The 16473-nt window shown below is 29.4% G+C and overlaps 1 protein-coding gene across 1 annotated transcript in view; it reads right to left on the minus strand.

The window, feature by feature from the left end:
- Positions 1-3125: 3125 nt before the first annotated feature.
- The window catches only part of LOC100206230 (nucleoporin SEH1), a 31679-nt gene continuing 18331 nt past the window's right edge, over positions 3126-16473 (minus strand). Inside the window, exons 12-13 of the mRNA XM_065820625.1 lie at positions 6620-6698; positions 3126-3507 (exon numbers count right to left, since the gene is read on the minus strand). Of these exons, the coding sequence (XP_065676697.1) occupies positions 3362-3507; positions 6620-6698 (225 nt within the window). The 3' untranslated portion in view covers positions 3126-3361. The remainder of the gene's footprint in view (positions 3508-6619; positions 6699-16473) is intronic.

Below are 16473 nucleotides of genomic sequence, written 5' to 3' on the forward strand. Positions count from 1 at the left end.
TATTTATACAATTGTTTTTTTATTCGTTCATGTACTCTTATTTTGGTTGATGTACAAAAATGCATAAATAAAAAATAATTGTATAAATATTTTTATTTAGACATTTAAAAAAAAAAGATTTATTTGCTATTCTCCAAATATAAAAAAAATCATTTACAATCGTGTCACACCAACGCACTGTGGACCGGATATTAGACATATGACGAACAAAATTATTTTGATCTTTTTTTTACCACTACAACCCTTTAAATGTCCAAAGAATCACTTTGTATTATAATATATTTACTTTTATCATAAATTTTAATTAAATAGTTGCTACTAAAAATTATTTAACTAACTTAATAAAACTTAAAAGAATTTTTAATTTTTTAATTTTAAATCCTTTAACTTATTAAAATCGTGGAACTGAATGAATGGAAGAGGATGAATGGAATAAATGAAACAAACTCTTCCGGTGGAATAAACTTAGAAAAAAAATTGATGCCACAAACTTTAAAAATAAAAATGCGCAATTCAGAAAAAATGAAAATTTATCATTAAATTTGAAACTCTGTTATCAAATTATCATATATACACGACGTTTCAAATGTCTGTATTATTTATCATCTCTATATATAATAATTTTTATTTTTAAGCTTATGGTCGCACATTCTGGAAAACTACAACGTTTTTATTATTAAAAAGTCTGGTGAGCCCTAAAGATAAGATGCATATAATCAACAGACACTCTTTATTCGCTAGATCATGTTCACTATTTTCTTTTTAACTTTTCTGTTTGTAAACACTATATTCTGTTGCACCATTAAAACCAGCTTTGCATTTAAACGTCAGTTTAGTTAATTCCTTAGTATTGCGATTAGCACATTAGTTTGTATATCACACAGTTTTTTAAGAGTGTGTTTTAGAAAATCTTAAAGCGCTATTTGTACTAAACAGCCAACTACTTGAATGTTCTTGGAATAGCATTTAGCTTTTAAAGATCTTATACCATTATATAAAGGATATATGTGGCAGCCGTTTTCTTAAGCACCATTTCTTAGAAGCTGGTATGTTGATTTTGATATATCACCATTAATAATTAATGCTAAGCTTCATCAGGTTATTATACCTAAGCAGGTTTAATGGGGTTTTTATATCAAATTTTAGCAATTTTTGTACAAGTACCGTAATTAAACTCACTTCTTAGTTTCAATTTTGTTGTATGAAGTAATTTAGAGTTAGATAAAATATTAATAACATTGTTAAACTTATACTTTTTGTTTTGTTAAAAGCTTGCATGAAGTAATTTCTGTTACAAGCTTTTTCAAAAGAGCAACATGGTTTCCCAAATTCATTAACTGATACATTAGCATTTAATGTACCGTAGGTGTATTGAAAATCTTAAGCTAGCCAATTTTCATCTCTGAAAATAAGTATTATCATCGTTTACAGCTATCCACTTTTAACATTATACTTTTATAAAGTTTTTCATGCAGAATCCTTTAGTTTGTTATCTGGGGAAACTACAAGAGTTGATTTTAATGAAAAAAAAAAAGTATTATTAAGAACTATTTTAAGTATCATTAAGAACTATTTTATTTTGTCGTTTAAGTCCGTAAATGTCACTAATTTTTATGTTATTACAAAAGAAAAACATAAAAAAATTGTTAGGTAAACAGAACAATTTGTAGTGAATTAAATAACAAACAAAATAACATTTTTGTTTACGAGAAGTTAAAGCAAATAACTTAAGTTACAAGTCATTATTTTAAAATGTTAAAGAAACCTAAAAGGGAAAATTAGGGGCAATGTATATAGTTTAAATAGGTTGTTTACACATTACCTTTACTAGTTTTAGTATTTAATATAGGCAAGATCGGTGCGATGAGGAGGATGTAACTCCCCCCCCCCCCCATCAGTGATTTTTTCGTTCATTTAGTCGGCAAATTTGACCTTTTTAGACAAGTCAGTAGGCAAATTGTGGACCCTTTAGACAAGTTAGTCGGTAAATTTGGACAGTCGGCTAATTTTAAAAAACGAAAACTTCTTCTTTTTAAGTCGGAAAAAGTTATATTGGCATCCCCCCCCCCCCCACACGGAAACACCTTCTCGCACCGGCCCTGAATATAGGTTCTCGTAGGCTCCCTAAATTTTGTGACACTTTTTGTACAAAATTAATTCCGTAAGCTCATAAAATTTTCAAATTTTTTTTTACTATAGCTATGCATAAAAAAAAAAAATTCCACTCTATTTAAAAAAATCTTTTTTTCCCCCATTATAGATGATTTTTGTGGTTTTAAAAGATACTATTATACTCGTAGCAGTTTTTAAAATAGTAAATGAGAGTATTACTAATATGTTTTATTTATGGTTTTGAATATAATAATTTTTTGAGACTTTGTCCACCACCTGGCTTGCTGTTTAACTCGACGAACTATTGCAATTAGGAACCCAAATATATATTTTTTAAGCGATAAGAAAAGCTAAAAAAAAGTTAAACGCAGTAGTTTTTATTGCTTCTTGAAAAGTATTAGAACTTGAAAAGTTGCAGCACTAAACGTCTTATTTTATAGAATTCATCAAACTCCGATGAAAATTGGCACCAAATATAGCAAACTCGTCATGAGATAAACAAAATAATTTGATTAAAAGCATTAAAAATATCATTGGGTAGAAAAATAGAGATATTAGAAAATACCAAGAATAACAAGTTTGACAGATAAAAAAAGAACACGATTTATTAAAATTATAAATAATTTTTTTAATTAGCAAGATGTAGAAAAAGTTTAACAATTTAAAAAGTTAACTTATGCGGTAGAAAATTAGTAGTAGAACACTTAGTTTACAATCATTAAAACAAAGTTTAAATTCACCCTACTCCGCGCTCAACGTGTTTTCCTCGCAGAGACCTTTGTGTTTCGGAGACTGGGGTTAAGAGAATTACAATTAAAATTCTTAAAGAAATGAGTAGATTCCTTGACAATATTGGGAAATAGGGAAAGTGAAAAAAATATATATACATATTAGAAAATCTTAATAAAATAAACACCTCAATATACCTTATTATACCGCCATATACCTTCATATGACAATAAGATTGAAAAAATAATTTTTGAGCAGAACAGTTTTTATAAATTTACACAATCTAACTGATCTAATCAGAATTTCTTCACAACAAATTTCACGTCGTTTTTTATATTACTAATTTAAAAAAAAAAAAAAATGACAATTATATTTATATACACAGTTAATAAGCGAGTCAGGTATATAAATTTACAGAAACGTTTTCCAGATTTTTTTCTTCTTATTTTTAATTAGTAATAGTTTTGCTGAAGTAAAAACACCAAAAACTTCGTAAATAAATTACTTTATTCCCAGTGTTTCAGTATGTACCTTTGGTACTTTGTATTGAATTAAAGTCGATTGAAATTGGATGCTTTTTTATGGGAATATGGGCAGTCTTTTTTGAAGAGTTTCCGTTATCACCTTGCATATCTGCTAGACAGGTCCAGTTTCCTAAATAATTTGCTAAAATAAAAATAATTAATATATAATTTCGAATATGATAAAAATGCATCCCTAATACAAAAAATTAAATAAATTTAGTTTGGTTATAAATATACAAAAATTTACTAAATATTTTTAAAGGTCTTTACTAAATAGTCTTGTTTAAATTGTTGTACATATAATGAGGGGAAAGTTCTTTTTGTTAATATCAGGTGAAAAAATGAGGTGAAAGTTTTTCTTGTTTCAATTAGTTTGAATTGTGAAAAATTTATTTAAATATGTAAACAACTTATGTAAATTGATCACAATTTACAGAACTTCAAGTTAAAACAAAGATATTACAATACCAGGGTTAACTATTATTAGTTGTTTTTACTCTTGAAAAAAAGTCAAATAAACTTAGGTCCTTATTTATTAAAATTCTTTGCAATGAAGTTTAATTTATTTGCATGAAGTTTTTTTTTAAATTGACACAAATTTTGTTACATAGTTACATAAATATCTAAAAATAATTTTGGTTTAGACAACCTTATAGATTAATAAATAAAATTATTCAGAGGGGTATTTATTTACTCTTTAAAATTGTTGATGAATGATCATTGATTTTCATGATCAATAATGAAAATCAATGAATCAATCATTGATTTTCACTATTAAAGCCTTAAAATTTTACATTTTCTTAAGGTTACTTAAATATTTAACCCTAGCCTTGTAAAATATCCATAGAATTTAAGTGGATATTCAGTAAAATGGTTATAAATTAATAACTTTTTTATTGTAAAAACTACTTTAAAAGCAATTATTTGGAACATATATGGAAAATATTTAATAAGCTCTCTCTCTTTATATATATATATATATATATATATATATATATATATATATATATATATATATATATATATATATATATATATATATATATATATATGTTTATATACTCTTGCATGATGGTCGAAAAGTCTTTCATAAACTATCGTTTTAAAGGGAACGCTTATAAACCAGACCAGAAAAAAATTAAAAAACTTAAAATTTTTTTTAAATTGATAGATTGCTTGCCCAAACCAAACCCTCTGTCGATGTAGCAGCACTCTTGGAATGTTTAGGTATTTGTCAGTCAATGTAGCAGCACTTCTAGCACGTTCTATCTATTTGTCAGTCGATGAATGTACACACCTTGTATGTTCTACCTATTTGTCAGCCGATGTAGTGACACTCCTTTCTTGCTCTACCTGCTTAGTCTGTACATGTATTATGTATGTACACTCATTGCATGTTCTACTTAATTAAGTTAGACGATGTAAAATGGGGTCAAATGGAATAGTTAATGATTTTAATTATATACTTTTTACGGAAAAAAGATATTTAATTTTATTGTTGTTGTAAGTTGAAGAGAATATTGAGCTGTATTTAAATATATAAAAATCAAATGATTTTTTAAAGACTTGTGAAACTTTATATGAATAAAAAAAATTTGTTCTATTCTACACTGACATTCGAGGAGAATAAAATACGCAAATATACATGTAAGTGTAATATACATGTAAGTGTAATTTAAACAAGATTAAAAAAATAAAAAGTAATTAAAAAGAACAATTAAAAAAACAATCAATAATAGCAATTGAAAAATCAATCAAATAAAATTAACTTTTTTATTCTTGTGATGTTGAGTAGTTTAGAGTTACTAGAGATTGAGTTAAGTTTTCAGTCGTGCGCCACTTTTTGGTGCAATAAAATTCAGCGCCTTTTACGTATCGCTTTGGTATGCATGTTTGACATAGCCAAACCTTGCAATTTGAATTTTCACACTGGTACCATTCCATATTTTGACTTGCTGAAGCTTCGCTTAAAACTTATAGGCACTTTTTACACATAAATTGGTTTTAAGCTAATATTTTCGTTGGGCTTGTTGCTTGGTTTATTTTCTAATTGCCATTTGAGCTAAGCTTACGTTGATTTTTAGCTTGATTTGCTGCTTTTTTATTTTCAAGATCTCTTAACCTTTCAAGTATTTGGCACATTTACATTTTTCTTTTTTTTGTGTGTCAACGTGTCAGATACGAAACATTTGTTGCAAAGCTGCTGCAAGTGATTAGGCTGATTGCAGTTGTTTTTCAACCTTTTTTTGAATTTCCTATTGAATAGCCGGAGTTACTACAACATTAAAGGTTGGTTGCAGAAATTTATAAAAATATATCATTTAATAAAAGCAGTCAGTAAAAGTCATTCATTTAAATTCAGAAAAAATTCATTGAAAATTTTTTTTCAATACAAAAAATTTATAGTTGGAGATTTATTGGTCACTTGAGATTTATTAAAAAAAAATATTTAAGAAGTGAGCTATTGCTTCACATATTATTAGCGTATTTCAATCAACCCCACAATTCTCCTTTTCTATTTTTTACTCGTAACTTTTTTTCCTAAATAGCAAATTTAATTTTGAAAAAAAATTTTTGATCAGCATAAAAAAATATACCAAGAAACTTTTTAAGTTCAATGATATCATATTTAACTACTTAAGTTTTTCAATATAATAAAACAAATCTTATTACGCATACGAAAACTTAAAAACTTATAACAAATTATTTTTCATCAAAAATAAACTCAGAAAAGTATTCTCTACAACATGATTTAAAATTTGCAAAAAGATTATCCAATTGTTAATTAAGAGCAAAAGAATAAACATTGTTATAACTATTTCATTCTACCTGCTGTTTCATTTTACCTTGTTTTACTTTATGAAACAAAAATAAAATGAATAAAAAGTAAATGTTAAAAAGTGTAAAATGATAAAAAAAACATTAATTAAAAAATTCATATTTATTGCAGTTTTTTAAATAACGATTAAACTTAATGTACTTGCGCATTTATACAATTGTTTTAATGTTTAAGCAACATTCAAATGTCACAGAAATGTTGATGGTTGCTTAAATATTAAAAAAAAGGATTGAAAGAGACATTTTTTTTAACCATAAAAGGCTCTCACGACTTCTATGCAAAGATATATATATATATATATATATATATATATATATATATATATATATATATATATATATATATATATATATATAGCTTATTAAACATTTTTGCTAACTACATCAGCATTAAAAATTTAATAAAAAAATTTGACCTTTCCATATTCTTACTCGACCATCATCTCCTGTTGATGAGAGAATAGTTCCAGTAAGATTCCACTCAACACGCCAAACCTATAAGAACATCAAAAAACTTATATGAAACTCTGTCCTCTCTGTGTATGTATATTTGTATGTATATATATATGTATGCGTATGTATATATACATATACACACACACACACATATATATATATATATATATATATATATATATATATATATATATATATATATATATATATATATATATACACACACACATATATATATGTATATATCTTATACAGCTGATTTAGGTGAGCAGTGTGATGTCATATTAAATTAGCCTGCTGCCGAGGGCTTCAGTACATACATCCACTGAAAAATAGCCTGACTCGCAGTGGAGTGCTGCTACATCGACTGAGGGTTTGGGATGGGGCAGTAATCTTTTCATTTATTATTCTTTGTTTTCTTCTTTTTCTAAAAAGGCATACTGAATTAGATAAGCAAAAAAAAATGAGCAAGTGCTCACATAAATATGCTATAGTATATATATATATATATATATATATATATATATATATATATATATATATATATATATATATATATATATATATATATAATACATTAAATTTAAGTGAACCTTTAATAGTATGTGTAACAATAATATAAGCATTAAAACATTATATACAGTATCGTACTAGTTATTTATTTTTTTAAGTAATATTTTGATGCCATTGCAACATCAGACATTCAAAATTTTTTAATTTTTAAAAAAATGGTTTCCAATGGTGAGTTATCACCAAATTACCATTGTCACAATTTAAAACCTTTTTATTTAGGTTTTGAACATTGTATACATTGTATTCCAATAGCCTCACAAATTTTTCTTGTGTTATTGTTTGCAATAAAAGAAAGCTTTTTAGGGTTCTCCCAGTTTATTTTACTATTACAATGTTGTGAATGTTCTACTATTCCAGATGTTTCCCAGTTGGCTTTTGTAACATTTTTATATTCTTGAATTCGTGTGAAAATCTTTTTTCTTGTTTCCCCAATATAACATGTACCACATTAAGTTGGTACACTCCTGGATGACTATTTGTAGGCAGTTTAGACTTAATTCGGCAAAGTATATCAACCAATTTATTTTTTATTTATTTACCAGAACAGAAGACTGTTTTAACGCCGACTTTACAAAATTCTTTTCTAAGAACAAGACTTAATTTTGGGACCCATGGTAAAATAACAAGAATTTTTGGTATCAGTTTTTTGAGAGCAAGATGGATTTGTGGAGTATTTATAATTTTTAGCAATATCTGAATACTGTTTAAAGGAATGTCGATTTTCAGTAAAAATCTTAATAAGAAAATTAATTTTATCTTGAATGTTATGTTCTGAACAAACTTTGGTCAGGTTTGGGGATAACAGGTCTGAATATTATAGAACCCACACATGACTCATTTGGTTAATGGGTCTAGCAGGTTTTGGATAATAAATAACAAGACCCAGACCTGATTCAAAAGAGATTTAGTCAAGTCTTTTTTTTAATTGATATGAAAGAAAATTTAAAACCTTGTCTTTTCTGGGTATTTCTGGGTAGTTCGACTTTAATTACAAGCTTTTAATGGTAAATTTTTTTTTTTTCTTTATATAAAAGAGGGCATGAGTGTTAAGTGTGGCGCAATAGTTGATTTAATGCATTTCACTTGTTGGGTATCTTGAGTATATTTACATTAAAGCAAATTTAGTTTTAAAATCTTTTAGAGTTTAGGGATGAGGTAATTTAACTTGTATGTGTTCAAAAATCTATCAATATCAATATTTATTTGCAACTTGCATATTTAAACACTTTTTTTTAACAAAGGAATATACAGGTTTGTGTAGGTTGAGCCAATTCTTTTCTATTAAAAAAAATACACTTATACTTGAATCAAATTTTTTTCAAAACATTTATACTAAAATCTAAAGTTTTTTGGGTAACATCTTTAGTTAGCTCTTCATACTTAAAATATCCATGTCCTGCTGCCTTGTAGGATACGCCTTTTTAGGCAAAGGCTAGGAGATGCCAACTCCGATTTAAAACACCCCCTGCCTTGGGGCTCTTGGTTGAGTAAAGGCTAGAGATGGTGTCTCGATAAAAATACTCATCTTGGGCTGATGTTAAATGCACCCGGCTACTGTCTTGTAGAAGGCCTCCTAGGCAAAGACTTAAGGGGTAAACAGATTCTATCTGTTGACCAGCCTCGCACCCCTTCTTCATCTATTAGGCTGGCGCAGATGTATTTTTAATACATTGTTTCCAGTTTAGGATGTTGAATGCTGGATCTTCTTGACTCAATGCATGGGTTTGCTTGTGTCACTGTTTTTATGACTACGCAACTCATTCTATTATCTCCTAATGAGGGTACAGCTCTAAAACTCAGTTTTATGGTTCTGAGGCCGGCTGGTAGTCAGGTTTCCCGAACTCTGTGGTAGCTCTCAGAGAGGCTGATTCCATCAACAGCTGAAAAATATCAAAGTATTAACAGTGCCATGTTGCGCATGGATGGTGTCCCTGTTTGTACTTTTGGTGTGCATTGCGGAGGCCACATTTGGAGCCCTTTGTTACGGCTTAGGGTTTATTAGTAGTAATGAGGCAATTGCTTGGGCTATTAAACGGTGTTCTGAGTACTATCTATGCTTTGAGTCAAGTTCTTCAATCTAATTTAAAAATGAATAAAGTACCAAAAACTATAAAACACAAAAAACCATCATCATCACCAAGTTCTCTAAACCTATCATTCACTAATATTCGTGGTCTTCGAAGTAACTTTTCTTCTGTTGAGTCTTATCTCTTGCAAAGTTCACCAGACCTACTTGCTCTTTGTGAGACTAATTTGAGTTCGGCTGTCTCATCTTGTGATCTTAGTGTTGATGGTTATCTTCCTCTGATTCGTAAAGACTCCAATAGTCACATGCTTGGCCTGGGCATTTACATTCGTAAGAATTCACCTGTTTGTCGTGAAACTAGGTTTGAATCCACAGACTATTCTTTCATGTGCTTTCGTTTAGCACCACTTCACTCTATTGCCTTTCTCTTTGTTCTATATCGCTCTCCTTCATCTCAAGACTGCACTCTTTTTGATGTTATTTCTGATCATATTGACCAAGCCCTCTCTCTTTATCCATCAGCTAATATAGTTGTTGTCGGTGACTTTAATGCTCACCACTCTGAATGGCTTGGCTCTAGTATCAGTGACTCTGCAGGCATTAAAGCCCACAACTTTTGCCTTTCTCAATCCCTAACTCAAATAGTCAACTTTCCAACTCGCTTTCCTGACAACCCTAATCATTTACCTTCTCTACTCGACTTATGTCTTGTTTCTGATCCTAGTCAGTGCTCAGTTTCTCCGCATTCACCCTTAGGTTCTTCTGATCACAGTTTGATCTCTCTAAAACTAATATCTCATTTTCCTTCATCACCTGAATCCCCCTATTACCGAACCTCTTTCAACTACAGTAAAGCTGACTGGGATTCTTTCCGTGATTTTCTTCGTGATGGCCCTTGGGTAGAAATCTTTCAACTTCCTGTCGACAAATGTGCTTCTTACATAACTTCGTGGATTCAGGCTGGCATGGAATCTTTTATTCCCTCTCGACGATTCCAGGTCAAGCCTCACTCTCCTCCATGGTTTTCCTCACACTGTGCTGCTGCGATTGCCAATCGAAACCGTTACTTCCATATTTATCAGCAAAACAATTCTCCAGAAAACAGACGTCTGTTTATTACTGCTAGAAACAACTGTAAAAAGGTTTTGTCTAACGCCAAAACCCGCTATTCTCAGGTCATGAAATCTCGTATCTCATCTCAAAAATTAGGCTCTCGTGACTTCTGGAGAATCTTTAATAATATCAATAATAAGGGCAAATCTATAATTCCACCTCTCTTGTATGGTTCAGACTTTGTCACCTCACCTAAAAACAAAGCTGAATTGTTTGCTAAAAACTTTTCATCAATATCATCTCTTGATTCCACTAATTGCGTTCTACCTGATATTGCCAACAAACAGGTTGATCCTTTGCTTGACATTCATATCACTCCAGCATCTGTATCTAAGGTGATTTCCTGCCTAGATTCTTCTACAGCTTGTGGCCCGGACAACATACCTGTTATTGTTTTGCAGAAGTGTTCTCCGGAGCTGTCGTCTATACTCTCAAAACTATTCAACAAGTGCTTATCAGAGTCTTGTTTTCCAGCCTGCTGGAAAGCCGCATCTGTTATCCCTATCTTCAAAAATTCTGGGGAGCGATCTGATTCGTCTAACTACCGTCCCATAAGTCTTCTTCCTATCATAAGCAAGGTTTTTGAATCTTTAATTAACAAACACTTAATTTCTCATCTTGAATCTAATAACTTACTTTCTGACCATCAATATGGATTTCGATCTTCTCGTTCTACAGCTGATTTGCTAACAGTAATAACTGACAGGTTTTATCGTGCATTAGATGAAGGTGGAGAGGTTAAGGCCATCGCTCTTGACATTTCAAAAGCTTTTGATAAAGTTTGGCATGCTGGTCTTCTCCATAAGCTTTCTTCTTATGGTGTATCCGGCAACATCTTTAAGATCATTGAATCCTTCCTTTCCAATCGTAGCATAAAAGTTGTCCTCGATGCACAACACTCTTCTTCTTATTCTGTAACTTCAGGGGTTCCTCAAGGTTCTATCCTTGGCCCTATACTCTTTTTAATTTACATTAACGATCTTCCAGATATTCTCACATCTAAGGTGGCATTGTTTGCTGATGATACTACCATTTATTCTTGTCGTGATAAGAAACCATCACCCTCTGATTGCTTGGAGGGGGCATTTGAACTTGAAAAGGATCTCACTTCTGCTACAGCATGGGGCTCACAGTGGCTGGTGAACTTTAATTCAGATAAAACTCAATTTTTTTCAGCCAATCGTTATCGCAATAATTTAGATCTTCCTATATTTATGAACGGTGATGTACTCGATGAGTCACCTACTCTTCATCTTCTAGGATTAACTCTTACTTCCAATCTTTCTTGGAAACCATATATCAAAACAGTTGCAAAATTAGCATCTGCTAAGGTTGCATCTCTTTATCGAGCTCGTCACTTTCTTACTTCGGATTCTATTCTCTATCTCTATAAATCTCAAATCCGGCCTTGTATGGAATACTGTTGCCATATCTGGGGCGGATCTTCTAATGATGCCCTTTCTCTTTTAGACAAGGTGCAAAAACGCATTGTAAACATAGTTGGACCTGCTCTTGCAGCCAACCTCCAACCATTATCACATCGTCGTAATGTTGCTTCTCTTTCTCTTTTCTACAAATACTATAATGGGCACTGCTCTAAAGAGCTAGCGTCTCTTGTGCCATCTACTAAAATTCATTCTCGTGTTACTCGTCATTCAATTAAGTGTCATCCTTTTTCTGTGACTGTTCCTAAGTGCTCCAAAAGCGCTTATTCGTCTAGTTTTTTTCCTCGAACATCAGTTCTTTGGAATTCGCTTCCTTCATCTTGCTTTCCTGATTCATATAATTTGCAATCTTTTAAGTCGTCCGTCAATCGTTATCTTGCTCTACAATCTTCATCTTTTCTCTTACAGTAACTTCCAACTTTAATTAGTGGCTGCTTGCAGCCTTGTTGGAAGCGAAGATGTTTAAAAAAAAAAAAAAAAAAGTCTGGGTCTAGACCGGACCCATTAAAAGCCCTAAGATATATTCACTTTAAATAATATGTACAAAAAAAACCAAAATGCAATATTTAATTCTGCCTGTTACTCCCAGACAATCTAGATTTTTTACTTGTTTTTCTGATGGTCTAGATCAGAATTTTGACAAGAGCCGCAATAAATATGTTGCTATGCCAACTTCATTTTTGAAAAAAATAGTTGGTGAATGTAAATTTAGATTTTTTATACGACAATATTTAGATTTTTTTTAAAATGGAAATGCTTTTATAAATAAACTTAAGAACACAATATGTGTGTTTAGTATTTAGTTTTTGTTACGATAAAGAAAGTTAAAATTCTTTAAATGTAAACATGGCTACATAAAATCTGATTCCTTTTTATTCACGCTAGAAAACCATATATAGAAAAAATTAGAGAAAGCATCTCCAGATCATAAATTTTTTTTAAATTAACACTATTACAACAACCATAAATTTTCTAATAAAAATAATTTGGAGCAAGATATAGAAATCTAAAGATAAAAAGGTTTCTTAAAAAAAATTATTTTAATGTATTTGAATTAAATTTGCTTTTATTCGAACTGAATTATAACCACTTAATAGCATAAGCTACTAAAAACCGCACAAATACCAAATAAATAAATCACTACAAAATAAAAAATTATTTTCAATGAACTTCAATTAAGTTCAAATTACTTTGATTTTACAATTAAAAAATAAATTTTCATCATTAAGCAAAAAATTAGACATAGCAAAAGAACTCTTTTTATAACATCAATTATTTTGTAAAAGACCATTAGAAAATTCTTCTTGCATAATAACTTGCATAATTTACTATAGATTTATTAGGCACTAAGATTTTGAACACTACTGGTAAGTTTTTTAAAATTTGGTTTCAAGCTTGTAGTTGATATTCTAAGCAATTCTAACCAATGTTCACTAGTTGAATTGGCATGATAATTTGATTTAACAAAAATCATAGATGAAAATAAAGATAAACATGTATATGTTGAACCAAAAATTGAAATGAGTTTTATACTAATCCTTTTTAGTAAAGGAAACTTAACTTCAGAAATTATTTTCCAAAAATTCAATAAAGTGTTTTATGCAGCATTTGAAGATTTTGATCTTCTTGGAGATCTAACAACTCCATTTCAAATTGATATGTTTCTTTCCTGAAATTAGACAACCATCACTAATAATATCAATTAAAAAAGGTTTTACTAAAAATGCTAATGATGATTTAAGAGCATGCAAATCTTTAAACCTGTTTTGAAAGTCTTCGAATAAATTCTGTAGTTTTGCCCGTTATGATTCAATCTTATGATTATCGTACTGAATCATAGGATTATGATCATCATACTGAATTGTAGGATTAGGATTATAAATCACATTTTTCATTTAAGAAAAACGATAAAAAGTTTTTAAGGTAAGATCTTTCTGAAATAGAGCAATTTTTTTTGAAAACTAAATATAGTCTGAACAAGATCAGATATATATACATTTTTTCCCTGAAGTGACTAATTCAGATTTTGTAAATGTTGCACTACATCAGTTAAAAATAAAAGATCTCGCAAAAAATAAAAGATCTTGCAAAAAATTCACATCATCAAAGATTTCAAATGTCTTTTGCTTTTCAAGCAAAAAAGGTTTAATTGGTTCTAATAGTTCTACAAGCCTATAAAGAACGCCACTAACTGAAAGCCACCTTACAGCACAGTAAAACAACAAGTCATTTGGTTTGTCAGCAAGATCCAATTCACTAATGAAAATTTTAAACTGTCAGTGATTTTTTGCGTTAGATCGAGTATAATTTACAATCTCCAAAAATGATTCAAAAACAATTGGAAAATTAAAATGCTTTGCTGCTAAATGGTCTCAATGAATCATACAATGAACTGGGATAAACTCTGGATATGTATGATTACTTTGTAGTAAACCAATAAGCCCAACATGTTTTCCAATCATTGCATTGGCTTTCACCAGAACAGTGTCAAGGGCTTCTTTTAAATCAATTCCACGAGGTGTGTCTTTAGCTCTACTAAATCTAGCAACACTTCTTTCTCAAGTACATCTGATGTTACATATCTAACAAATACTGCCATTTGAGGTTTATCTTGAATATTTGTTAATTTATCCAATGCTAAACTGCATGCTTCAAAATTTTTTAAGTCATTTAACAAATGCTGTTCAACTTTGAAGCTGATCTCAGATATTCTTCTTTCAGTTGTATGTTGTGAAACAAAAATATTTGAAATTAACCTTTAAATTCTGCTATTATTAGGTTCTTATATCACATCTGAGATCACATTTAAAAGATTTTGTTTTACAATGTGATCTCATCTGTGTAAGGATGTTTACTTGCAATATTCCAAGCTATAATAGAACTTGCTTCCGTTGTAATATTTGATTCTTTGCTGGAAGATGAAATATCCATTTGTTGATTTTAAATATTGTTTTAGGCAACTCGATTTTATTTTTTCTATGACATGAACTTAATGAGTATTCTTCAGAAAAACACATATGTTTTGTTTCATAACGATGTTTAACATTACATGTCTTATTATGAGCAAGTTCGATATTGCAAATTAAACACAGATTTTTTTTTTTTTTTAATATATCCATATTTTTCTGTCCAACCACCATGAAATAATGTGTCATCTTCAATTTTTCTTTTGTTACTTTTATTGTGAAGTGCATTATTGTCACCTTTTGCTATTTATAAATTCAATTATAAATCCACTTTTCAGTCAATAGTATGTCTTCCTGCTATGTATAATTTAATTTTTTATTTTTAGTTAATCAATAAAACTTGAAAAGAGCCACAATGACGTTCTAAGAGCTGCTATTTGGCCATCCCTGGTCCTTTTTGGCTCTTGGTTCTATAATAAACTGAAGCAAGCATGCATAACCTTATTACCTCTTTCTTGTGAAAAATTTAAAGAAATTAAAACTAAATGTATAAAAAAAGGTAAGTGAACAGAAAAAAAAGAAGGGGGAAAAAAAAGAAAAAAAAAAAAAAGAAGTGTAAAGTGAATGAGAAAAGCTAATCTTTAATTAATTGCTTTTTAATAACTTATTGTCCAGGAATCAGAAACAGAGCAAATTTCAGATTCAGAGTTGAAAATTATAAAAAATTGATATATAGTAGAAATACCAGTGGTCAGCCATGTTATTATAGTTTGACGTTTTGTTTTAAATCCACTATAAATAACGCCATAAATAAAATTAACCAATAGGGCTGTCTCAAAATATATTTCATACAAATAAGATATATTAAGTAAAAATATTATTGGTTGAATCTATTTATAGTGGATTTAAAACAAAACTAAAGGCACACTACTTCAGCATGGCTGACCGCTGATATTTCTACCCTAAATAATATTAAAACTGAAAAATTTACTTTATACTTACTTTGATAATTTAAATTCATTTGGAAATAAAAAAAATAAAATTTTTTTTTATGCCTGTGTGCTTGCCAGGGTTATACAAATTCGATATAAATTACAGATTATTTACAGATTTTAAATATGGTATATAAACAGTAGGTTGTCCTAGATAAAAACCTTTTTTGTCCGCAGGATACTTCTCAAGTTTTTCCCATTCTCTTCAAGTCCTTTGAAGTTAAAAATCAATGGGAAAAAAAAATCAGTTGTCAAAAAGTGCTTTCTGTAAAACTTGAAAAAATTGAATTTTTTGAAAAAAATTTTGTCAATTTGGGATTAGTTAGTAAGGAAATTTTTCTCATCTTTTTATTTATTTATTATTAAACTTATTTATTATATTATTATTATTTATTTTAGTTGAATATTATTAGCCTGATGCGTGTTTTTATAAACATATTTATTTTGAAACAGGTTTGGGTATGCTTATGCCAAATTTTATGAGGCTCACAAACATGCATAAACTTCTGATACATAAATATTTTTGCTTTGCAAAAACACAAAAACACGATAACTTTATTTAATGATTTTTATGCAACAAATAAGCACTAAAATTCTGATATTAATAGATTTTTGCTGATATTACGCAAAAAAAAGTGTAATTTAGAGTTAGGCTCAGCAATATACTCGTTAGAGAGGATATTCAGTTATTTTAAGACCAGAAAGAGGATAGGAAAATGTATATTACAACAGAGGCAGACAGAATTTAAAATATCTGTT

The sequence above is a fragment of the Hydra vulgaris genome, chromosome 15, assembly GCF_038396675.1.
Source record: "Hydra vulgaris chromosome 15, alternate assembly HydraT2T_AEP".
Classification (NCBI taxonomy): domain Eukaryota; kingdom Metazoa; phylum Cnidaria; class Hydrozoa; order Anthoathecata; family Hydridae; genus Hydra; species Hydra vulgaris.